General features: G+C 50.4%; 2 protein-coding genes across 4 annotated transcripts in view; one reads left to right on the top strand and one right to left on the bottom strand.

Annotated features, from left to right (window-relative positions):
- Positions 1–13,613, top strand: part of AMFR (autocrine motility factor receptor) — a 30,112-nt gene extending 16,499 nt beyond the window's left edge. Inside the window, exons 8-15 of the mRNA XM_087827300.1 lie at positions 328–438; positions 969–1,159; positions 2,904–3,007; positions 6,918–7,052; positions 8,758–8,841; positions 10,918–11,102; positions 11,925–11,986; positions 12,065–13,613. Coding sequence (XP_087683426.1) covers positions 328–438; positions 969–1,159; positions 2,904–3,007; positions 6,918–7,052; positions 8,758–8,841; positions 10,918–11,102; positions 11,925–11,986; positions 12,065–12,150 — 958 coding nt within the window. The 3' untranslated portion in view covers positions 12,151–13,613. The remainder of the gene's footprint in view (positions 1–327; positions 439–968; positions 1,160–2,903; positions 3,008–6,917; positions 7,053–8,757; positions 8,842–10,917; positions 11,103–11,924; positions 11,987–12,064) is intronic.
- Positions 13,614–18,071: 4,458 nt separating this feature from the next.
- GNAO1 (G protein subunit alpha o1) overlaps positions 18,072–24,747 on the bottom strand; it is a 126,189-nt gene continuing 119,513 nt past the window's right edge. For 2 of the 3 annotated variants that reach the window (XM_087827188.1, XM_087827187.1), the window contains one exon: positions 18,072–18,262. In XM_087827188.1, coding sequence (XP_087683314.1) covers positions 18,075–18,262 — 188 coding nt within the window. In that variant the 3' untranslated portion in view covers positions 18,072–18,074. Of the gene's footprint in view, positions 18,263–21,533; positions 21,688–24,747 lie in introns of all 3 variants that reach the window. The other variant, XM_016220999.2, reaches the window with a different exon arrangement.

Genomic DNA, 24,747 nt, shown 5'->3' with positions numbered 1-24,747 from the left:
ATGGATATCCTTTTTGTGTCCAAGGGGACTGTTTGGCTCTCTGGGGGTCTTACCTCCTCTGATTTGCCCAGAAATGTTCCCTCAAGTTGTCACTAACAGGAGCCATTGTTAAGACAAAGTTAGTTTCTGTCTATAAATTTCTTACTTGCTTTATGATAGGCCATGAAGAGAAAACAGGTGTAATATTTTTGATGGTTGGCAGTTTTTTACTGAATTCCTTTTTACTGCATTCCTCTATAACTGTGCTGTTGGAAAGGTGGCGTCTGTCCAGTGGTGCTCGGAATACGTTTGTGGAACTGATTCCTGCTTGGTGTGCTCTGTTTACAGGTTTGCAGTTGCAACTCCAGAGGAGCTAGCTGTCAATAATGATGACTGTGCCATTTGCTGGGACTCCATGCAGGCTGCAAGGAAGCTGCCATGTGGCCATCTCTTCCACAAGTAGGAGCTTCGGGAAGGGTCTGGTGTTCTGTCTAGGGCATGCGGGTGGTTTTTGTGCTGAGCTCAAGAGGAATCCTAGCAGAGGGGTGGGGACATTACCTCAGATTGGCTGTGGTGCTCTTCAGGGTTTTGAAGAGAACGCCAAGGTTATGGCAGTGTTAGTGGGCAGCTAATGTAGCGGGAGAGAACAGGTCATTGGCATGGAGGATAATTCAGCCACCTGGGTTTTTAGGTGGTCTGACAGAGTTGGGAAGGAAGACGGTGAGCCATGTGATGAAGTGTTGAAGAAGGGTCATGACCAGGAGCTTGGTAGATGACCGTGTACATTAAGGAATTAATGTTCACAGCTGAACATTCTAGGAGTAAGAGTGAAGTAGGGCAAAGGTGATGCCGACAGATGTTTCTCAACATTTAAATCTCACCTAGTGTTAAATAGAAAGTAAAATTGCAGCACATTTGATACATTCAGAGTACTTCTGGTGAATTCTCACAGAATATGCTAAGGATATCTTATTTGCACTTTTTGGTAGCTCCTGTCTTCGTTCCTGGCTAGAACAAGACACCTCCTGCCCAACATGCAGAATGTCTCTGAACATCACTGACAATAATCGTGTCAGGGAGGATCATCAAGGAGAGAACTTGGATGAGAATTTAGTTCCTGTCGCAGCTGCTGAAGGCAGACCTCGCTTAAACCAACACAACCACTTCTTCCACTTCGATGGTTAGTTGGTTTCAGCCTCTAAAACCGTATCCAAAGGGTGATGCTGTTTTAGTTGTAAATTGTCCTGTATAGGCCAGTTTAATGTAATATTTCAGTTTTAATTGAAACTGCTCAGAAGGTATTGATATCACTGAGGGGCTGGTTGTTGTGTACCAGGCACTCTGCTAGATTCTGTGTGAGCACAGGGTGGGCTGGGGCAGGGAGGAGGAGGCAGCAAAAGCCTCAGCCATGCCTGCAGGGAGCACACTTGATCAGTTTAATAGTTAACTGTTGCTCCTAATTTATTGCATTGGTGTAGTACTTAAGCATAGAATATAGGGTCATTGAGTAGCCTTTCTAGTGAGTGTCAGAAGCAGAATCAGAGCTGGAACCCTGTTTCTTTACCCATAAAATGTGAACAAACTCTACCTCCTAGCAGTGAAAGGAGTTGAAATAAAAACCACACTTAAAATTCGAAGGCCTGGGGTACCATATCAGGGGCTGTGGATCATCCTTTCATAATTCATACCATTGAGCTGTTCAGTTTCATCAATTCCAATACCACTAAATTGGATGAGTTCACATTTCTTACTGTAAAACGTCTCTGTGGCTTTCTTTTAGGAGGAGGGCTATTCAGATCTCTGATTTGAGTTTACAAGGGTGGAGCATGGTGGGAGTGGGGTATATTGGTGAAATCCTGATAGGAAGGACTGAGGGAAGTAGAGTCAAGTCTCAGGAAGAGATGACGAGGGCTGCTTGACTAGCCGGGTTGGGGGTGCTGGAGGGGTTTAGAGGGGCCTGCTTTGGTGGTTATTAATTAAGGCCTCTACCAGGTAAAACTTCTGAAATATACTAGCTGATTTGGACATGGGTCCTGGCTATATAATCTATTATTTTATGAATTATTACTAAAAACTTGGTCAAAATAGAAAAGTCAACATTATTTCCCCTTAGTAAGTACATGAGGTAAGTTTCAGTTTTTCAATGGGCACATTTTGTTGGGCAAGACCTTTGAGATGGCCATTGAACTTGTTTTTATATCCCATGCCTCTGCTGCGCTTCTTGTGAAGGAAAGAAAAATTACCCTTCAGTGTGTGGCTTGATATTGAATTGTTTCACAGCCAATACTTGCTGTCATTATATTTTAGGGTCCCTTTTTCTTGGAGAAACAGCAGAAGCAGCCAACTTCTTGATGCCATTAGCCCACAAGCCTGTGTCATAAAACTCTTTGAAATGAATTTTGAATCAATCAGGACTTTAAATCAGATTATTAAGGAGAAAAGACTTATGAAACAAATTGTGAAAATGCTAAGTGAGTAGTATTTGTGTATAGTGTGAAAGAGAGGAGCAAAAACTCATCTACTGTCGCAGCTTAAGAGCCATGAAAACCTCCTTATATTTTAGGCCACTGGATTCAGGGCCATTGAAGTGTTCTGAAACCTCACTGTCTGGCTTCATATCCTAGCCACTTTAATTAGTTTGATCTTGGGCAAGTTACCTAACTTCTGCGTGACTTGGGGACCAAAAACCAAGGGAACTAGAGTCAAATCTTTAAGAACAGTAAAATGGGGATAATCCTAGATTGCGCCATGTGGGGTTTCAGTGAGGATTAAATGAGCTACTGCATGTGAAACACTCAGTACAAAAGGCCTGGCATACAGTGAGCCCTCAGTGAATACCAGTTGGTGTCGTGGAGTGGCCAGCTCCAAGGTTGATGGCAACAGGGAGAGAGGTCTTTAAACCTGTTCTCTCTTCCTTGTTTCAGGGTCCCGGATTGCAAGTTGGCTGCCGAGTTTTTCAGTTGAAGTGATGCACACCACCAACATTCTAGGCATCACGCAGGCAAGCAACTCCCAGCTTAATGCAATGGTAAGGACCGCCAGCTGCTTTGAGAAGAGTGGGGGAAGGAAAGCTGGAACATGTGTGCGGTGGGAACGACTTTGTTGGTCTTAACTTGGCTCTGGCAGGATTTTTAGGGGCATTTTACTTATTCATTGAGATCACTCAGATTCCCGTGTTTTAAATTTTAAAACTGGTTTGGAAACCAGCTTTTATTTTACTTTGTGGCAGATAATCTGACCTTTTCTGGGCACTGCTAGGTTCACTCTGTTGTGATGTAGGCCAGTCTTGGACTCTCCTGATTTTAGCCAGAATTAGTGGGGGAATTACTGACTGAAGTGAGTGATGTGCCGTGTATTAAAGGTTGTACTAGGTCTACCAGATGTGTTTTTTTGACCCTCGTCCTCTCCTTCCCCAAAATAAATAAATCCATGCACACACACACACATACACCTGTGTGTGTATGTGTATATATATCTTGAGATATTGAGGCATGCTATTGGCTTAAGGATATTGTTCAAATACTTCAAGATTCTTTGTATTTTTCTAAGCTTTGTCACTTGGTGAATTATTTTACAGTGTTGGAGACACTTGTTTGATTACTGTTGAAGTTCAGTGTTCGTTGCGATAATAAATGTATGAGTATTAACATGCCAACTTCCTTAGTCTAGCTTGATTAGGGCCTCTGGCTGATGTGGGTAAGCCTGGCCAGTACTTCAGAAGGTCACTGGTCATTTGCTCATTTATTCATTAACCTTAATATATTTATTCAACAAATTCATACTGAAAGCCTGCTCCTGTGACAGGTGCTACGTGATGTAAACAGAGTGCACAGCACCTGCCATGTAAGCAAGGTGGGTGTGAGCCCTGCTCTCAAGATGTGTTCTTCTGGCTGGGGAGACTGACTGTCAACAAACAGGATCATTGCTGATGTGCTGAGTGCTTTGAAGGCAGTGAGGCAGTGATGTACAGGGGGTAAAGGCTATTAGAGGAGGCATTCCGGGAGGTTCTCTCTGAGGAGGTGATATTTAAAAAACTGAGATGTGCAGGATGAGGAGGCAGATCAGGGGTGGAAGCAATGGAAGCAGATACAGAGGCCATGAGGTGAGAAAGTTCTGGAAACAGAGGCCATTGTGGTTGGAGCCCACAAGTCGGGAACCAAGATTGTGACATAAATTGAGATTGCAGGGACTTGCAGGCTACAATCCAGTTTAAAATTTATAATGAAAGTATTAGAAAGCCATTCAAGGCTTTCTCTCTCATCCAGGGGACTGACGGAATGATTTTGCTTCTGAGAGAAGGAATGATAGAGGGGCAAAAATGGAAGCAGCGAGACCAGGTGGGAGGCTGTTGCAGTAGTTTAGGCAAAAGAAGATGGTGGCTTGGACAGGATGTATGCAGTAAAGATGAAAGAAAGACGCAGGTTGAGGGAAGTGGGGAAATGAAAGCATCTAAGCAAATGGCAGAACCATGTCTTTTTTTTTTTTTTAAATATATCTTTATTGATTTCAGAGAGAGGAAAGGAGAGGGAGAGAGAGATATAGAAACATCAATGATGAGAAAGTCACTGATCGAGCCCGCAACCCGGGCATGTGCCCTGACTGGGAATCGAACCCTGATCTCCTGGATCCCAGGTCGACGCTCAACCGCTGAGCCACGCCCGGCTGGGCAGTACCATGTCTTGAGATGGGCAAGACGAAGGGATAAACAGGATTGGGGACAGGGAGTTGCTGTCATGTCAGGCTGGGGAAGTTGGGATAGCTGTGAGACATCCGTAGAGATGTCACGTAAGCAGTTCTGGACCTCAGTAAAGAGACCAAGCTGGAGATACACATTTGGGAGTTTTAATCTATAGCTGATATTCAAAGCAGGGGACCGTATGGCTTCTCAAAGAGAAAAGGGCTCAGGGCTGAGGTCTGGCAGGGAGGGAGGAGCCATGACCATGGGTGGAGGGGGGGAAGGAAGGAAACCAGAACGTGGTGAGCCAAGCCTGTGGGAATTCTCAGAAGACGAGGTCTGAGAAGTGCATGTGGATATGGCCGTGGAGGTGGTCAGCTAGCTGGAGAAGAACAAGCATTTTCCGTGGCCTGAGGAATTGAATACAAGATTGTGGTGGATTGAAAAATGTGTGGGAGCTGAAGAAATAGGCAGTGCCTGACAGTATGTTATAAAAGGGAGCAGAGATGTGGTGCTTGCTGGGGACATGGCATCAGGGGAGCTTGTTTTGTGTGTGTGTGTGTGTGTGTGTGTTTTCAAACATTTTGAACAGGTCATTCACAAGTTTCAAAACCTACAGAGGAGTATCAGGTGAAGTCACTTTTGCACTCAGCCAGGTTGTCGGCAGTGAGGGTGGCGTCGTGGTCAGAGGTAGTGTGCAGCCGAATGCAGCCTCTGATGCTTCTCTCAGGCTCTGTGTGGAGACGGGTCAGGCAGTTGTGGAAGCTCGGCAGGTGGATCACATCACCTGTCTCCTTAAAAAATCAGAATTATGTTCTTGGAGTTGGTTTGTTTAGAATTCTCAGGCAGGCCCTGGTGTTCTTCCTCCAGTTCCCTGATGGATTGGAACAGCCTATTTTTAGCACAAGTAATTTACTAGAATCATGCATTTTTTATAAAGGTTCAATATTCAACTTACTGGATTTTCTGGAAGGAAAGTTTTGGTCTCATAAATGAATCTTGGATATTTTAAATTTGGGAAATAAGGGGAAGCTGTTGAGGAATAGAGATGGATGTTACCTGGTTCCGGTTTTTATGGACTCTTGTTAGCTTTGCTTGGACCTAGGCAGAAGTGACCCACTCACATTCATATACACAATGAGGGGATCCCAGTACCCAGTCCTCTGCTGTGCACCTGCCTTCCCCCACCCCAGTGACTTTAAGCAGAGCTTTGTGCAGGATTCACCCTGGTCATTTCTCTCAAGGCCTGACCCTGAGGCTCATTTCCCCTCTTTGTACTAACGGCATTTCCTTAGGAGCCACTGTCCTGATAGTAGACTTTATTGTACCCCTAAAGCAATTAGAGTTATCCTTTTCTTATTTTTTTCTTTTGACCATTGGGACTTTTCCACAAATAAAAGCTTGACCATAGCACTGTAAAATGAATATGCATAAATGGAAAACAAGACCTGGAGCCTCTTTGATGAAAGTATGGATAGTGCTGTGCCAAGACTCGTGCCTGCTCCCCCACACACTCACACTCACCCCGGAGCCCTAAGTGGACTGAGCATTTCTAGAGTACAGTTTGAAAACTATGGCTCCAGAGCAATATTAGCAATTCACACTCTCTAATCTTTATATTCAAATTGAGTTATCATTTACATATAGTAAATTCACCCTTGTAGTATCCAGGTCTGTGAGTTCTGTCAGACTTGTGCAGTTATTAAGATAGAGAACCACCTCTGCTATCATGATAGAGAGCTGTGCAGTCCCCCTCCCCAGGTCCCACGGCGTCCCTTGTAATCGCTTTCTTTTCCCGCCCCTACCCTCTGGCAACCACTATAATTTTGCCTATTCTGAAGTGTCATGTAAATGGAATTTTTTCAGGCTTCTTTCACGTAACTGCATTTGAATTTCGCCCATGTGGTATGTAGCAGCAGTTCCTTTTCAAAACTATCTTTAAGGAGAAGCATTTTTATAGCCCACTTTGAATGTGCGCTTTTTAAAACTGGCACATTGTTGTTAAGCCTCTTTCAGGGCCCAGCTGAATTTCTGTATACTTTTTATTTTGAAATTGATGTCTCAAGTTATCTGTTGGGCATCCTGGAGAAATATAAAAGAAGGAGTGTAGTTGGACAGTGAGCTGTAGAATAGAAGTGGCCCCTTACCTTTGTTTTCAATGCAGATGCCAAGTTCAGTGGCCAGAGCCTGCCATACAGCATGCCATCATTGAGTAACTGTTGAGAGTGAACATTCTGTGATCTTTATGTTTGTGTTCCTATAGGCTCATCAGATTCAGGAGATGTTTCCCCAGGTCCCATACCCGCTCGTGCTGCAGGACCTCCAGCTGACACGCTCAGTTGAAATAACCACAGACAACATTTTAGAAGGACGGATTCAAGTACCTTTTCCCACACAGGTAAACTGGGGATTTGAGCATGATAAATGGATTCTGTCTTCACAAACATTTAATCCTCTAAAGTAACTTTTTTAGTTACTTTAGCAGCTAAATATTATTTATGACTTGATGAAGAGTTTCTGTAATTTCCCCAACTTTCCAAATTATGACTGAGAACAGACCCACCAAAGAGGCTTGGGTTAAGACAAGAACAAATGTACTTGGGTCATTTATTTTTATTTTTATAGATGTACACCCAAACCAGCCTACCCTTGCCAGTCCAGGAGGTCATAACATTGGAACAAGGATTGGCAACCTTTTTCTGTAAAGGGCAGATAGAACTTATTTTAGTCTTTGTGGGCCATACAGCCTCTTTGTAACATCTCACCTCTGCCCTCGTAGCACAGAAGCGGCTGTGGAGAACATGGGCATGAACACAGCTGTGTTCCAGTAAAACATGAGTTATAAAAGTAGGTGGAGGGTGAATGTGGACTGTGGACAGGAGTTTGCCGACCTGTCTCTAGGAGATAATGCCATCGGCCCCTGGTTGGCTTTGCACGTTGGCATGGTTTTCTCCTTGATATTATAGCTATGTGAGGCTTGTACTCTTGACTTTTTAAAAAACGTCAGGTTTCCTAGCCCATCATATATAACCACTTTGATGGGTACAAGAAGTATTAACATTTTAAAAGCAAGCTCTCTGGCAGGACCAGAGAAACATTTACCAAGAAATTATTCAACTTCGGTATATAAAAACATGGAAATCTATTAATGAAATCCTAAAACTTGAGAATCTTTGAAGAGGGAATGAGCTTGGATTTTGGCGTCAAGTGGGCTGGGATATTCATTGAGGCTCGAGAGTCCTTACCTATTTGAGCTTGCTGTTGGCTTTGGATTTCCCAGCAGCAGACCCTGAAATAAGGATTCACAGTCCAGTAGTTAATTTGGGAAATGTTCTAGGAAACAGAGGCCGCTGATGGGACTGCGAGATGGAGAAGAGAAGGTGGCCAGCAAAGGGTTTGCTATCGAGCAGGTTCCTGTCAAGGGTGACTAGAGCTGATCCCACTGGGGGCTTCTGGGTCCAGTTTTGAACCCGTGTCTCTCTTGAGAGCTGAGGAGCTGGTGCTTATGCACCAGTTCCCATACATTGTTGGTTGAGGGCTGAAAATGAGAAGAACAGCAGCTCCTATTTCATAGACGCTAAGAAGATGAATGAGATGATCAGGTCAGGGGTTTCCCACAAAGTGTGCAGTCGATGTGACCTGCTGTTGGCACTTTGTTATTGTGTAGTTACTGTTACTGGAAGGGAAATGGAATGTGGAGCAGATGGATAACTCAAGCTTGTGCCTCAGGCTCCTGTGTCCAGTCTGTAATCTTAGTAGCATTAAAAAAAAAAAAAAATGTTTTTATTGATTTCAGAGAGAGGAAGGGAGAGAGGGAGAGAGAGAGATAGAAACATCAATGATGAGAGAGTCACTGATTGGCTGCCCACTGGGGATTAAGCCCACAACCCCAGGCATGTGCCCTGACCAGGAATTGAACCACAATCTCCTGGTTCATAGGTTGATGCTCAACCACTGAGCCACGCTGTCTGGGCCTTAGCAGCATTTTCATTTTTTGGTGCTGGGACTCACTGGTGGGACTAGCTCCTCTGCACTCCACGTTTTTCCTGTACCTGTTTAAGTTTGGAACGGCTCTGTACTGACTGTGGTGCTGTCTCTTTCAGCGGTCAGATGGCATTAGACCTGCATTGAACAATCCCATGGAAAGGCCAAACAGTGACCTGGAGGAGGGAGAAACTTCTGCCCAGGTAAGGTCTGCATACCAGAGTGAGTGTACAGGGTTGGGGAGAGACATGTGCCTGGCAGTGATCTTCAGTCCTGCCTTTTACATTCATGAGGCACGGGGCAAGGGTGTGGAAGAGGTCCATACATCATATATGTCTCAGTATTTAAGGTTAACACACCATGCTGTGCCCAGGGTGTGGCCTGCTTTCCCCCCAGAGCCTGCAGCCCACTCCCTGGGGATTGATTGTCTCAGGACCTGGAGGGGAAAGGATTATGTTCCCCTGGGCCAGCCCTGTCACCTTGATTGAGCTTGAGTGGTAGCACCAGGAAGGCAGAGTGAAGCTGGTCCCAGGACTCAGGGTGACTGGACTCACCCAAACCCAGATGGGGGCTAACTGGGGCTCAGCCTTCTAGAGCTGAAGCCATCAAATTATTCTCCCAACACTTCACCTGTTCCACTCAGCATTTCCAGGTCCTTCCATGCATTTCACAGAAACAAAACACCCTGAGTGGGGATGGGGTTGGAGGAGTGGGGTTGTCTTGCATCTCCAGTGTTTTGGATACCTGGCTTAGCTTAGATTTGAATGCTAGGCTGGTGTAGGGCATCTGTGGGTACAGCACGAGCACGCTTGAGTCCTGCCTTGGTTTCCTAATGCTATTTTTAGAGTTTAACATGAAGACTCCTAAATTAAAAAAAAAAATTTCTAACGTAGTGAAGAGAAAGTATGTATTTGACAAGGAAGCTTGCTATATAACAGTTTTGGTCATTCTTAGGAGATAAAAAGTCCTTGGGTAAAGCAGAAACTTTAATTTAGCCCAGTCATCGCATCAGTTATGCTCATCACTTAATTCAGTCTCTCTGGCTCAACTCAGGCCTGCATTAGGCAGGCTTGGAAGCCAGCAGGAGCTTAGGGTGGGCTTCCATATCCTTCCTGCATCTCCTCCTCCACTTACCACTGTTCTTTCTAACCTCCGGTAGGCTCAGGCTCAGGAAGAGAGAGGGTTAGGGTGGGCCATGTGACCCCACAGTGTGTGTGTGTATATGTGTGTCTTGTTATCTCTGAGATCTCCCTGCCCCATCTAGCACCAGAAACCTAAACTACACTTCTTTGAACTTGAGATGGCTATTTAAGACCACCCCTACCTTCATGGGAGCCACATCCCCCTCCAAGTGGTCCTCTTGGGTAGGACCCACTCCTGCTCCCAGTCCACAGAGCAAGGCCGCAGTCAGTGGAAGTTGAACTTGCTCTCATCACAGCCTTCTTGTTAATCTGCTACAAGCTAGTTTCTCTTAGATCTCTCAGGTGTGTGTGAGTCACCATCAGTCCCTGTGTCCCCCCAACTCTAGGGAGTATGAGTCAGGTGACATTGTTCTCTGGAAGTCCCCTTACTTGCTTTGCTGAAGGCAGGGGAGGAGGTAGTGGGGACGGATGATGGAAAAGCTCCACACACCGGCCTGTCCTTAGCCTTTTCCACCTCAGCTCTGTTGCTGCCTGGAGGTGGCAGCCTGGGTCTGTATCTGACAGCACCAGTGTAGATGGATGGCACCTGCTTGAGCATGTAGGGGCACCTGGACCTTGTCCTGGCCTTTGAGCTTCAGCCGAAACCAAGAGAATCCCATTTTAAATCCTGTTCCACAAGGAACCACATGATCTTAAATCTGTTTATAAAGATCCTTAGAATTTACCCTTTTTATCTGCTTGACTGTCTTTAGAGTCAGGTGAGGGTATAAAATTTGTGCAGTGAGCATGATAAGAACTAAATTTTAGAGCAGTTATTAGAATTGAACAGAAAATTCCCAGAATGCAAACTAGCAATTAATGATTTTACCTTTCAAGAGTGCAGTCTCGAGGTGCATGTGTGATCATTCACCTGTTCCTCTGACATCGACCGTCCATGTGAGTCAGGTTCTGTTCTCACTGGTGCACAAGTCCGATTTGCGCCTACCCTCAGGGAGCCCACCTATGCCTTCATCACGTGCACCTGGTCCCTCCCTTTGGGCCCAGGAGAATGCTCCTTTGGGACACTCTGGACAGGTGGGGCACCTGCCTGGGAGGGTGGCCTGAGCTCACAGGGCCCCTTGCTTCCTCTGTGTGCAGGCGGAGCGTGTGCCACTGGCTCTCAGCCCTCGGCTGGAGGAGGCACTGGACTTCAGTGAGGTGGAGGCGGAGCCCAGTGAGGGGGAAGACTTTGAGGCCCGGGGGAGCCGCTTCTCCAAGTCTGCCGATGAGAGACAGCGCATGTTAGTCCAGCGGAAGGACGACCTCCTGCAGCAGGCGCGGAAGTGAGTTGGTTCCTCAGCCCTTGCTGGTCTAAGTCCCAGGTCTGAGCCAGTGCCCAAAGGCCATTGTCATGTCAGGCCCACAATCAGGTCCTCTTAAACAGATGTCAACATAGAAAACCATTCTATGTCACCTAAAAATTCATATTTCAAACCTCTCTTGAGAAACCAGAGGATCTGGTAACATTGGGCTCCACTGGTGACCTCGGGCAGCTGCTGCTGTCGCCAGTCTTCTGTGGACATCTTCAGCCACACATACATGGACAGCACTTGTGCCAGCGTGTTCTACGCTCTTTATATTAATTATTCTGATTCTCTTGACAACTCTGAGGAGCACTGTAATTATACCCATTTGACAGGCTTAAAGCTAAAGAAACTGAGGCTTAGAGAGGTTAATACTGACCGTGGGCCCAGCCTCGGAGCAGAATGCACATCTGAGCTGCCTTCCCCGTGTCGGTGCAGCTGGAGCCTGGACTGTCCCTGTGGCTGTGCCAGGCTTTTTACTGACACTCTTGGGGACAAGGCCAGCAGTGTGTTCAAGGGGGCAGGTGTGGTGCCCAACATGCACCTTCTGAGCGTGGGGACTTCGTGCTGTGTGTGTATGTGGGAAAGGGACAGCCAGAGGACAGGGAGAGCTGAACTTGACGAGCCTCCTTCCTGGTGCAGAGAACACTTGTTCCTCTGCTCAGGGCCAGGGTGTCTTTCTCATGGGGTAGTGCCGAGTGACAGCTCCATGCAGGCACCTGGAAAACGAGGGGTATGTTTCTGTATGTCTGTACAGAGCTTCCCTCATGTCTCATGCAAATCCTTTGTTTTCTGTTCAAGGCGTTTCCTGAACCGAAGTTCTGAAGATGACTCGGCCTCAGAGATCTGCCTGGCCTCAGAGAGCTGCCTGGCCTCAGAAGGCACAACCTCCGACCCTGTGACCCGACGTCTAAGGATGCGGACGGCGGGGGCCTCAGAAGGCACAACCTCCGACCCCGTGACCCTACGTCGAAGGATGCTGGCGGCTGCCGCAGAACGGAGACTTCAGAAGCAGCAGACCTCCTAGCGCTCCCGGCCTTCCTCAGCCACCTCCGCCAGAGCAGTGCGCCCCCTGGAGAGGCCTGTTCTCATCCCGCCTGCTGTCTGAAGTGGGCTTGACTGCATTGCCGCTGTATAAAGCATGTGGTCTTACTAGTGTTTGGACAGCTGACAAATGTAATCCTTTTTTGTAATCCTTTCTATGTGACATTTCTTCTCCCCTTAGAAACACTGCACATTTTAACTCTGGGCATGATCTTTTCTGGCATCGACTGGACTTCTTGGGGATGGGGAAGATCAGGAGGGCGTGGGCAGCCAGAGTCTCTCAGGCCGGCAGCTGATTACTGCTTTATGCATAAGTCACAATGAATGCCGGTGTCTCAGCTCCAAATCTGGCAGGAAGTGTGGGGGTTGGGGGGTAGGACTCATGAAGAGCTGACATGTACAGTGGGAGCTGACTCCACACCACAGGAGAGTCTCTGCCAAATGCTGTTCTTGTCAGGAAGTGTTCAGAATGTTGCAGGGGCCGGACCCCTGGGCTCCTGGACCCCTGGGCCCTCAGGGCATCTTGGAAAAACGACTCTTGGTTTGATATCTGGAGTAGCCCAGGGCTAGAATGTGAGCACGTGACCCATGTGCCCCAGAACATCCAGGACTTCCTTTCTGAGTCCCAGTCAAAGCTGGTTTTATTTCCGTTTTCGCTGGTGCTCCTGCGTCTCACGAGTTTACCCTGTGTGTGTGTGTCCTCTCCTCTCTGCATGTCACTGCCCCCAGATGTGGGGGGTGTGTGTGGGCAGCACTGAAGGGGTTGAGCAGCAGCTTTAGCTTATGGTTTGAATTCCTTGGCCGAGTCAATACCGAAGGCTGTGGATTTGGTCCTTGGAGAAAATGGTCCTTGGAGAAAATGTGGGCTTTACAAGATGGAGAGGACTCTCTGGAGGGCTTTGCTGGAGAAATAAAAGATACCTTTTCTATCTTCTCTGGAGCCCTCATTTTCATAACTGTGTTCCTGTTGGTGTAATTAGACGTGGGAAGGCAAGATGCTGCATCCACCTGCTTGGAGCAGACCCAGGTCCTGACCCTTTTCAGATTCTTCACACATTTAACTTTAAGGATTTGAAACATGCAGTGATAGGTTACATAGTTCAGTTTTATGTCCTTTCGGATTAAGTTTTTTTAAATGTTTGAAAACAGTTTTACAGTAGTCCTTTGGGGGAGAATCCAGTATTACCTAAAATTATTGGCAAAGTTAAATGTATTTTAAACGGAAAGTTTTTAGAATGTTGAAAAGTAATTGAAAAAAGTGATGAGTGAATGTTTAGGCCAAGATAATTTATTTCAGTAAATTTTTCAAAAGCCTTACCTTTGAAATGCTGTTAGTAAATTTCTGTGATTTTTTAAAAAGAAAATGTGTTTTGTTTTGCTGAGAGCATAGTTATTTGTTTTTATTGTAAAACAATAATAATAATAAAAAGCAAACCCTATTCTTAGTGTGCTGTGTGTGGCTGGAAGCTAAGGCTGGTTTTTTCAGAGGTGCCACTGTTGGATCCTTTTTTGATTTTGTGTGTACCATTTTGGCTGGAGGGTTTTTTCCATCCTTATACTCTGCAGGCTGTGCTCATTAAAAATGGCATTAAATGTTTCAGATGTGTGAAAAGAGAAAATTGTTTGAAGTCAGTTTTAGGTCTTGAAACATGGAATCTAGCAATATGACAGCGGTCAGAGTGGAAACATGCCTTACATAGCTTCGATGACCAAGAAGAGAAGCCTTAAATTCACTGTTAGATTTTGCACCTGGGTGGTTAAGGGTTCTGGGCACTACCTGGCATAGATACTAAGGGCAGTGGCAGGAGGCTAGACCAGTGTCCCATTGGGCCCCTGTCTTTCCGTCTCACTGTCCTGGCGGTCTCCAGGGTCGGGGAGCCTGTTCTTGTGCTCAGCCCCGTAGGCCAGCGCAGAACAAGGAGTGACTTGATGCTCTGGTGCACAGGGGCCACGTTGCCCTTGCCCTCTCAGCTTTCGGAAGTAGTCTGTATTACTCCCATTTTCTCATGGGCCCTGTTTCGTTGAGATCTTGGGTTTGTGCCCCCCCCCCCAAATTTTGAGGCTTTTATGTGGAAGTTTTGTGTTGCTACAAATCCTAGGTGCCCAGGTGGCCTCTTGGACCTGATTTCCTACTTAAGTTGTGTAGAAAACATGCTGTTTTATCTTCGGCCAGCAGACATGGCCCTCTCGGTGTGATTCTCCCCTTTATGGGAGGGAAGCTGAGAACCCTTCTGAAACAGGGCCCAGCAGGCAAGAGGAGCAACAGCCTTGTGATGAATAACCTGCCTGCTCGCCCAGGAGGAGGGCCCTCCGTCTGGAAGCCTCATCTCATCTCATCACCCAGAAATGGTTCCAAACCTAAGTGCACATTAGGCTCAGCCCCCAGGCTCCTCGTTCTAATCACATTGGTCCCCCTGCATCCTTCCCCAAAACAACGCTCCCTGTCATCTTAAGGAGAATGAGGCAAAGAAAGTTCTGTTGGTCTACAAGACTCACTTGATAGTTGGGGGAGAACCCTGCTAGAATATGGCTCATTTTTAGCGCACTTCAGCTGTGCCGTATGCCGACAGTCATGGTATCCTTCAGCCTGGTTTGCCTTCCAGACCTGTCTTGTGAAGTCCAAGTGTGACCGGGGTGCAACCTTCCCATCAGCAGGTGGTGGTGGGCCTCCCTGGGCAGGTGGGTGGGGTGAGGGGGCTGGTGGGAAAAGCACTGGTGTGGCCTGGCTGACCAGCAGGCTCGTCCTGGCTGAAGAGGCCAAGGGGGTGCCCTGGGCAGTTGGTTCTTTATGACAGGAGAGAACTAGCTTGTTACTTCACAGTCTCTGCAGCAGTATCAACCTCTACCCCCACCTCCACTAGGTTAAAAGACGAATTGTCAAGGGCTGTATTTCCCATTTGTTGGGGTGTGGAGAGGGTGCCGATGAACTGACCTCCAAGGCCCTCCCATCTCCCGGACCGGACAATGCAGCACTTGCCTGCTTGGCTAATAAGTGATTCATGGACATGATACAAGGACTGGTGGCCTGTGTTCCCTCCAGGCCCCAGTCTCAACTCATTTGAAGTTATTATAGCAAAAACCTGGCGACCTAGGAGAGAGGCAGTGAGACCAGCAGCCTGGAGGAGACAAGAATTGGGCTCCACATGCCAGGCTGTGCTGATCTCAATTGCCCCTGTGTGCTCAGCCTGCAGGGGGCTTCTGGGCATCCAGGTGCAGCAGTGGGGGCTTTTAAAGATGTCCAAGTGAATGGATGTGACCCCCTGGGGGCAGAGGGCCAGGCAATTTGGCCTCATTCTTGGGGTCACCCATTCTCCCACTGCGATGGAACCACTGGAAACAGGAGAAACAGGAGCCTGTATTAGCAGATTTGGGATTACCCACCCTCGCCCCTCTCCCCTTTCCAGTCCTCAATTCCACTTTTCTCTCATAAACAAACAAACCAGCAGAGGGCGAGGAGCTGGGAGCCTGGAGGAAGCAGACATCGGCGGACGGGACGGCCCATTCCTGCCCTCCTTGCGCCCAGCGGGCTCCCCTTGGCGGCACGGAGGAGGGCCATGGAAGGCCCTGGGGGATTCTCCGCCCCCCCCCCCCCCAGCCTTGCCCGCCAGCCTCCCAGTGTCTGCGGCCCAGTCAAGTCCCTCCTTCCCTCTCCCGTCAGAACAAAGCCCGAGGGCGGGAGACTCGGGTACAGACAAACATTCTCTTTATTGAGCTACACATGAATTTTCCATTAGAGAAGGAGACTGGCAGTGTGTAAGATATCACAGAAACCTCACCGATTGGGAATAGAAAGGCTTAGAAAGACCGTGGGCTTTTTTTTTTTTCATTTTTCCTTTTTTTTTCCAAGTTTTTTTTTTTTCTGTATTTTTAATTTTTTGTGTTTTGTCGTTTTGCCTCTGTATCTGAAATGGCTGCGACTGGTCTTCAGCAGATGTCTTAAAAGTGAAACAGTGAAAAGGTTTGGGTTTGGATACGAGTCAAAGTAGAAATGACGCAGGACTGATCATGAAAACCGGCTCTCATGTAAACACGACATCCCCTTTTTTTTAAAATTTTTGTGTGTTTTTTTTCTTTTCCATCCTGTGGTAGTTTAAAAAATGTTTTTGTTTTTTTCTTTTTATCAGCAGCACAAACATCCCCACGTGAGAAAGAACGGACACAGGTCACTGAAACAGAGGAGAGGCGGGGGGCGCACACGGGAGCATCCATCCGAGAGACCGAGAGGCGCAAAGGCCAGAGGAGCAGACCGCAGCCCCGACCCCCAAAGACTAGGAAAGCTGGTCTGTACGTGGCACACAGGGCTCGTCAGGACAGAAAGAAAAACTGAACAGTGAAAAAAGTTATCAAGGGCATATATGGGAAGGGCTTGGTGGGAAAACTGTTTTCTATGGGGCTCTTTATACATATGATCCGGATTCTTTTTGGCAGCTACGGGCCAGTGAGAGCTGTGCTTTTTCTATACAAACCTGGAGTGAGCATGTAGCTGGAGTGGTGGGGGGTGTGTTGGGGGGTGTGGGTGGCGTGGGGTGTAAAGCACAGCCCGGTCTGAGCACACTCTGGAAACCGGGTATGGACAGACTGACCTGGCACCTCCACAGGGGTGCTGTCCCCCCACCCCACCTGCCACCAGGTGAGATGGGGAGAGTGAGGGGGCAGATGTGTTTCTTTATTCAAAAAAAAAAAAAAAAAAGAAAGAAATATGGATGTAATGGTGAGTTTTCCATTTCCTTTTAAGCTACAAAGCACATGAGAAATGTTCTCTTTTTTTCCTTTCAAATTCTAAATGTAGAGACTCAACTAAAACCGGATTCTACAGCATTCTACAGAAATACACAGCCATCAGTCACTCTGGGGTCGTAGGTTAGACAGGGGCTTGATACAGAAAGGCTGTGTCTTACAAAGGCCAAAAGGTCATGCTACCAGGAGATCAAGGTCAACAGCAGAGAGTCCGTGAAGCAGTCTGTAGAGAGAGAGATAAGGGGGTCCAGTCTGACCAGTTTCTTTGATTTTAAAAGCCAACCAACCAACCAACAAACCCTGGCATATTTTTCATTATGTTGGGGGAGGGAAAGAGGGGGCAGCATCGCAGGAAGATGAGAAACCCAAGGGGGGCCCAGCCCAGGCCCCTGGAGGCCGCCTCCGAGGGTCAGGTCTGCAATCCAGCCCCCACCTTGGCCCCTCCTGTCCCCTTGTCCCCATCTCTCCCTTTCTCCCCATGTGCCCTGCATGGCCCCTCCCCTCGCTGCTTTGACAAAGCAAACCACATCTCCCTTTTCTGACTCTTGCCTTTTAGCATGAAGAAAGAAAGCCAGGAGACAGTGGGTTGGTCCAAGCAGTGATTCTTCTAAGTTCTTGAAATGAACAAGCACCACCCCCCAAAGAGAAGCGTCCTCACTTTTTCCATCACTGGGGGTGAAGGGCAGGGAGATGTTTAGAGCATGGGCCATTTTGTAAAGGGTTTTGAAAGTCGAACAAGAGTGGGGTAGAACTGAGGGCCCACAGCCCCAGCGGCGGAGGCAGAGACGAGCTGGACGATGCCAGGCCTCTCTGCCTCCCCTGCCCTCAGAAATGGGTCCCAGAGAGTGAAACCACAGGGCTGGTCTCCCAAGTCAGGACTCCCATCACGGCGTGTGCGCGTGCGCGCATGAACATGCTCATGGGCTGCCCGGGAAAACCTTGATCTATGGATGGTGGTGGTCAGTTCTGTCCAAAGCTCTTTCTAGTACAAACTAAAAAGAATTTTTTAATATATATTTGTATATATATAAGGTTCTGTTATGCCTTTTTAAAGTTTATTTACCAACTTGCATTTGTCAGTGGCATGTGTGTGTGTGTGTGTGTGTGTGTGCAAGCTTTTCTGTGAGTGCTGGAATCATTACCAAATAGGTTGCTATACAGGACAAGAGGTCAGTACAAGCCGCAGCCCCGGAGGTTGTTGGCAATGATGATGTCAGTGACGGCGTCGAATACCACCTGGATATTATTTGTGTCTGTGGCACAAGTCATGTGACAATAAATTTCTTTGTTGGGCGAGCGGTTTTTGCTTTCAAATTGTGCTTGGATGTAGGCGGCTGCATCTTCGTAGGTATTGGGGCCTGTAACAAGACAGAAGAACAGGGAGAGACCCTGGTGAGAGCTGGGGGGTAGGGAGTGAGAACCCCAAGGCGAGAGGTGGGCTGTGGCATTTTCCAGGAAGCTGGTGAGACAGGCCGGGAACACATGAGGCTACAGACAGTCACTCCTCCAGAGGTGTCGTTGAATTTTACATCAAAAACCACATGCAGCTCAGCATTCTCCTGGATTCTGACTTCTCAAAGTTTCTTACTGTTTTCACACTGGATGGGCCCAGGAGCAATGGGACAATGGCCTCAGAAGGTCCCTTTTGCTTTCTGGGTGAGCACAGCGAGGCCCTGTCTGGGCCTGCCATTCATAACACTCACCCCTGGTCTAAACCTGTCCTGCTGCTTTAATAAACCAAGGCATTGACCTCTGAGGAAGAGCCCCTGGCAGGGTGGGGACCCAGTAGTCCTGCTGTCGCAGGGCATGTTGGGTGCCCAGCTGGACATGCACTTCTTTCTGGGTGGCTTCCTCCAATGAGAAGCCACTTGGCTGGGCTAGGAGCACCCCTACATAGTCCTTGGGTGAACTGCCAGGATGTGGGGACACCGGTATCTCCTGGGTGGGAAGTTTAAGGTGCTAGCAGCGTGTGCAGTACCAACTGGGCCCCACTATTCCTTCCTGTCCCCTTGATCCTGTTGGGGCCTGGAGGGAATGTCTGTGGATGATTCAAAGACAGTTTTTTAATCAGCTGCACCCCCAAACCCACGTAGCTCTGCCCTGTGGACGACTTTCAATCACCATAAAATATAGACCAACATAGAATTGCCGAAAAGGCCATCAAAGGAAGATTCCTGATTCTCCTCAATGCCTAGGATCTGGGAACTTGGAAACAGTACGATCTGGTGCTGAGGGTTTGGGACAATTCCCTCCCCCTGTCCCACCTGCCGGGCCCCACCCTCCAGCTATGGGTGTGAGCCACACAGGGAGGCTGGGCTTGGCCCCCTGGAAGGCTTCTGCAGCCAGATAAACAAATGTAAGGGGTCTGGGGAAGGGGTGAGGACATCCTGTGATGGGGATCAGGATGAAGACCAGCTCTGCACAGCCCACAGGGCAGAACCTCCCTCTCAACCCCACTGTTGGCCAAGGGTGGGGGTGGGGCACCAGCGCAGCAGTGCACTGAGCGGTGAGTCTGTAGTGAAGCCATCAAGTTAGCGGCAGCTTGCAGAAGAGACAGGCTGCCAGAGTGGACCCCATCAAGGAGCTTCCTGTCCAGAGAGTGCCAAGACAGGGCACTGATCGAGGTGAAGGTGCCTGGGAGTGACTCTCGGGATGCCGGCTGGTGCCTTCTCAGCATCTGCAGAGTCTGCGCCCTAACAGCCGGCGCAGAGCTCACCTTGGACATCCAGCTACCAACTGCCCCCCCCGCCTGTCCCCGTCAGCCTGTTTTGTGTCCCCGCAGGCCTTGGCACCCCATGGGGCTACTTCATTGGTAACCATTTGTCATCCATCGTGATGGTGTTTGAACTCAACAGTGACGTGGGGCTGGACCCCTCTGGGTGCTCTGGAGAACTCAAATATTTCCCAAATTCAGACGGACTTCCTCTGGGGCAGCCAGTGCCTCATACTGCACAGCAGTGAGACTGGCCACGTGGGCCACGTCCCAAGTCGGGCTCCAGTGGGGCTGGTTGATGGGGACAGGAAGAGCCTTAGGGTGGTGCCTGCCTGAGAGGGCCTTCTGGGCCTTCAGGCTGCTAAGACCTACCCGGTTGCCACAACTTCCTAAAGACCTGAGCTGGTCCTGCAGGGCCTTAGCTCTGCTGGGAGACATGTCAGCAGTGGCCACCTGCAAGCAGGGCCCTCCACTGCCCAGGACCTCAGGGCCTGTTCCTTGCCACCCCGCAGAGGGCACCTCGATGGGCCAGTTCCCCATCCTTTGTTCCTATCCTCTGAGTAGCACTAACAGTGATGGCCAGTGGCATGCAGACCTGGCACCGGCTCTGTTCTCTCCATTCGCCCCTGTGGCCACCCCATTCTGTAGGCACTAATGTATCTACTATGGTGCCCAGATGAGAAATGAGATCCAGGGGATTAGCTTGTCCCCTGGCTCCAGAGGCTGCTTTGGTGCCCCTGCCTGCAGCAGACTACGCTCCTGAGCGCTGTCAGACCCCAGCCTGCCACCACCCTGGCTCTGTGCACCCTGGGGTGGGCGGGAGCCTTGCTGGTTGACAAGCAGCTGAACACTACTGAGGAGAAGGGCTGTGCTCCGAACAAGCCCAAGCACCCTGCTTGACACCAAGAGTGAGCGTCTAAGCTTCCCAGTGGTGCAGAAAGGTGGAGGGGCCGGCAACCATCTCTTCTGGAATCTGGCTGGGTTTCGGGACCCGGGTAGCCCTGGGAGCTGAGCCCATGCCCCCCTCTCTCTCAGGGCCACCCAGGAGTGTGTTCCTGGCTGAGCCAACTTGAGACATATCTTCCTCTATTGCAGAGGGTCCCTAGAATCTTCCCAGTCCCCAGAGGGACAAAGGCTGGGCCCTGGCATCCCAGCAGCACCACGCTAGCCACTAGCTGCAGCCCAGGGCCTGCCAGCCTGCAGCAGCCGCTTCCCGCAGCCAGCAGCCCGATGCCTCATCCACCTTTGGGAAAGAGTTTTGGGGGGAGTCTGTGATGCATCCCCCTGGGAGCCAGATGGGAGGGAAAACCCCCAGGGAGGGTGGAAGAGAGGCAGGCAGGGATGACGAAGCTTTCGGGGTTGGAGAGGTTTGATTTGGAGGAAAGATGGGCAGTGGAAGAAGAGGGGAAAGCAGGCACGAAGGTGGAGCAGGTGGAAGGATCTGGTGGGGCACAGGCAGGGCTCTGCTGGTAGAGGGAGCAGGTGGGGGCCACTCACAGCCCACGTGCCCACCCACCCTTTCTAATTCAGGCCACGGCGCTGTGAGGCCATCGGCTGCCCAGGGCAGGTCAATGGGAGGCCACTGATGAGCCTGGGAGAGGCAAGAGACGTCTTCCAGAGGTGATCAGGGTGAAAGGGGAAGCCTGTGTCCTGTTCTGCTTCCTGATCCCTGCCATTGTCACCCGAGTCACCTCGTCACAAAACCTATGGATCAGAAGGTCCACACCTGCTCACGCCCTGGTGCTTTCCTCTGCACTCTGCCAAACTCCTGCCGTGATGCCCCGCGCACCAGCCAGTACCGGCCTGGCAGCCTGCTCCCTGGGCCACAGGCAGTGGCTCTGGTTCCTGCCCTGCAGGTGACGCAGGTTGTGGGCAGAGCGAGGCTTCCTCCCGCACAGGGCTGCTGAGACACCCACCTGTGTACTCAGGAAAGCAGATGGTCAAAGGTGACTTCTTGATCTTCTCACCGAAGAGATCTTTCTTGTTGAGGAAGAGAATGATGGAGGTATCTATGAAGAACTTGTTGTTACAGATGGAGTCGAAGAGCATGAGAGACTCGTGCATGCGGTTCTGCGGCCGCAGGCGGGAGGGAGAGAGTGGGACAGACAGAGAGGGAGACACGGAGACAGGGAGAGAGAAGAGAGAGTTAGGTTTGAGAGAGAGAAGCTGGGCTACTCAGCAGCTCAGGAGGGGCTCCAGGGCCCCTGTGGCTCCTTGGAAGGCTGAAGGACTGTAATTGGTAACATAGCACAGAGCTGCCGATTTCCAGTGTTCAGGCCAATCTATGCCCCTCGTCCCAGGGCCAGTGGCAGACACTGACCCGACCACTGCTCCCTGGGTGAGGCCGAGGACAGGTGATCTGGGTTCTCCCCCTGCGAAGTCCTGGCCACAGGAGGGTCTCCCTGAACGTGTGTGTGTGTGTGTGTTTGTGTGTGTATGTTGGGGGGTATTGCTGGGTGGGAGCCTGAGAGTTGGGTTTTGGCCCTTCCTGTCCAGACTTTTCCTCTTTAGCCCAATCTGTGGGTGGGTGATGTCGTTTGGGAGGGCTGAGGGACTCTAGGTCCCTCCTGTGACCTCAGGGAAGTCACGCCTTGGGGGCTGCTACGTGGCAGGGATGCCTCTACCCAGGCTGCCTGCAGGAGTGCCCGGGGAACGGGCCACACCTCCTTGTACACAGAAGTCTGTTTAGCAAATGAATGCACACGTTGGGCCCTCCAAATAAAGCAGAATCCAATGGGGACCTTTCCCCCGAGCAAGGCCTGACTTATTCTGCTGTAGGATGCCCAGCACACACTTGGGTAGTGTTTCTTGGCAGGGCAGGGGAGCGTGTCACTCTGTGAAGGAACCCCTTTCTGCAGGGGAAGGTGACTTCATGAGATGGACCTCCCTGGGGGAAGGGGCAGCTGCTCGTTTTCTCCAAGAACCCTGCCCTGACCCTGGGAACTTGTCCACCCCACACCCAGCGCCCTGGCTAGCCTCAACCGGGCACTTTCATCCTCAGCTCCCCCACAATCCCATTCAGGGAAGAGCGTGACTCATTTGCCCTGTGCCATCTCGGTGCAACCTGTTCGTAAAGGAGCAGGTGGAGGTCTCCCTGAAGGCCAAGTGCAGGGCCTGGGGCTGTGAACACTCAGGCTCACCAGGCCACCTAGGAGGGCGGAGTAGAGATGCTCGGAGACCCAAGTACTCAACAGGAAAAGGCCTCCCACCACACGGAGCCACCTGTCCCACAGCTACTGAACCAAGAGCTGGAAACCTGCAGCGCAAGGCCAGCTCCCAGCTGCTGTACAACCATCCCAAGCATTGCGTTGGTCTACAGACACTGGGGGGCATGGCGGGGACATATGCCTGGGGCACTTGCAGGACCAGAAGAGAATACCAGGATGACCCGAGCTGAGAGTGGGGACTGTGTCCCTTTGGCTGGACTGAGGGTCTCTTCCTCAAGAGGCCACTGAGCTTAGGTCTGGAGGAAAAACCCAGGCCAGCTGCCCGGGCTCCACAGTTCTCCTCTGCTCCTGCTCAGCCCCTGCGCAGCCCCACCAGTACCCACTGGATGTGCCCAAGGCCCCTGCCGGAGGCTCTGGGGCTGTGGGAAAGGCCGGCACAGGCTCCTGCCCTCCGAGAGCTCACAGTGAGCACACCCCAAAGCCCTGCTGTCCCCGCAGTGCGCAGAGCTGGGGAGGAGACGGCGGCAGAGCGCACATTGCACAATCAGACCGGAATTCGCGGGAAGGGCCTTGGAGGAAGTCAGTCTGGAAAGGAGGGCAGATCCCAGAGATGCAGGGGGAGGGGGGGGGGGACAGCGGGGACGGGTGCTGCTGCAGGAACGGGGGCGCCGGCACTGAGACCCCTCCACACCCCGCAGGCCTGACAGCCACCCCTCCACACACAGACTGGAGCCCATCACCAAGGAGCCAAGAGCACAACTTGTCCTTACAAGCTTCCTGGAGGAAACGGATGCCGGAACACAGTCAAAATAGAAGACGGAACCATTTGAGCAAAGAGAAGGAAACCAGGGGTCACAACCTTCCTGTCTCCCCCCAGTCCTCCACCTGCCCCAGACTTCAGCGGAGCTGAGAGCAGTAGGAGCTGTGCCACCACCACCCAGAGCGGTGGCCTGGCCGGCACCTTGAACACTAGGACAGGAAGCTGGGCTCCGCATGGGAAAGACCAGCCTCAGCCCTCATGACAATCCCAAGTCCTGGGCATCGTGGCCAGTCACCCAGAACACTTTGGTCCCAGCAGGACCAACCTAAGGCGGGGCACGGGGACAGGTGTGGTATGGGTGCGCCTGGTGGAGGCTTGGGCACTGACACAACACACCACACTCACGCTAGAAAAGCTGGCACTTTTATTAACGGTAGGTGACTAATAAATACATTACGGCAGCCAATAAATTATTACAATAACTAGAGATTTATTAAACCCACAAGTCACTCTACTTACAAAATTACAGTTAATATGGGGTGGGTGGAGGTGGTGGGGTTGGGAGGTGGGATTACTGAACCTAAGATAGGAAGTTTGCTAAAGAGGGAGGGGGTGCCCAAGCTCACCCCTGCCTGGGGCAGGAGCAGAGAGGCCACAGCAGAGGGGAGGAGGCCTGGGGGGCAGAGGACACGTGCAGCGGGGGCTGGGGCAGAACCAATAGGGATGGAGAGATCAGGAGGGAAGGGCCTGGCTGCCCAGAGAGGCAGCAGGAATTGGAGGGGGGCAGGGAGAAGGGGCTACAGGAGCAGAGGTGTGTGGAGCTGCTGGCTGCTGAGAAAGGGGTGTCCTCATGCTGGTGGTTTCAGTGCATTGGGCCTGGGGAGAAAACCATTCCTTCCAGAGGGAGCCCTCTGACCAAAAGGGCCAGGGACTTAGAACTGGGGTGTCTTCTTTCTGCTTTGCCTGGACCCACCTCTCCCTTGAAAGGGGCCTTCATCCTGCTGGGGTGGGACCTGTCTGGAGCCCAGGACCCCCCAGAGGAATGGCCCCCCCAGAGGGAAGACACCACTCCGCCTTCTGGGAGGATGGGGAGCCTGACCACCATCACACAGCAGCAGCCCAGGGCTGTGCTCTCTGCTCAGGGTGGGGGCAGAGCCCACCCGTCCTCAGACCAGAGTCCACAGGCTCATCAGAGCCTGGCCT

Source organism: Miniopterus natalensis, chromosome 18 (genome assembly GCF_054644295.1).
Source record: "Miniopterus natalensis isolate mMinNat1 chromosome 18, mMinNat1.hap1, whole genome shotgun sequence".
In the NCBI taxonomy this organism is placed as follows: Eukaryota; Metazoa; Chordata; class Mammalia; order Chiroptera; family Miniopteridae; genus Miniopterus; species Miniopterus natalensis.
The sequence above is the reverse complement of the archived record's forward strand: the minus strand, read 5'-3'. Positions and strand labels throughout refer to the sequence as shown.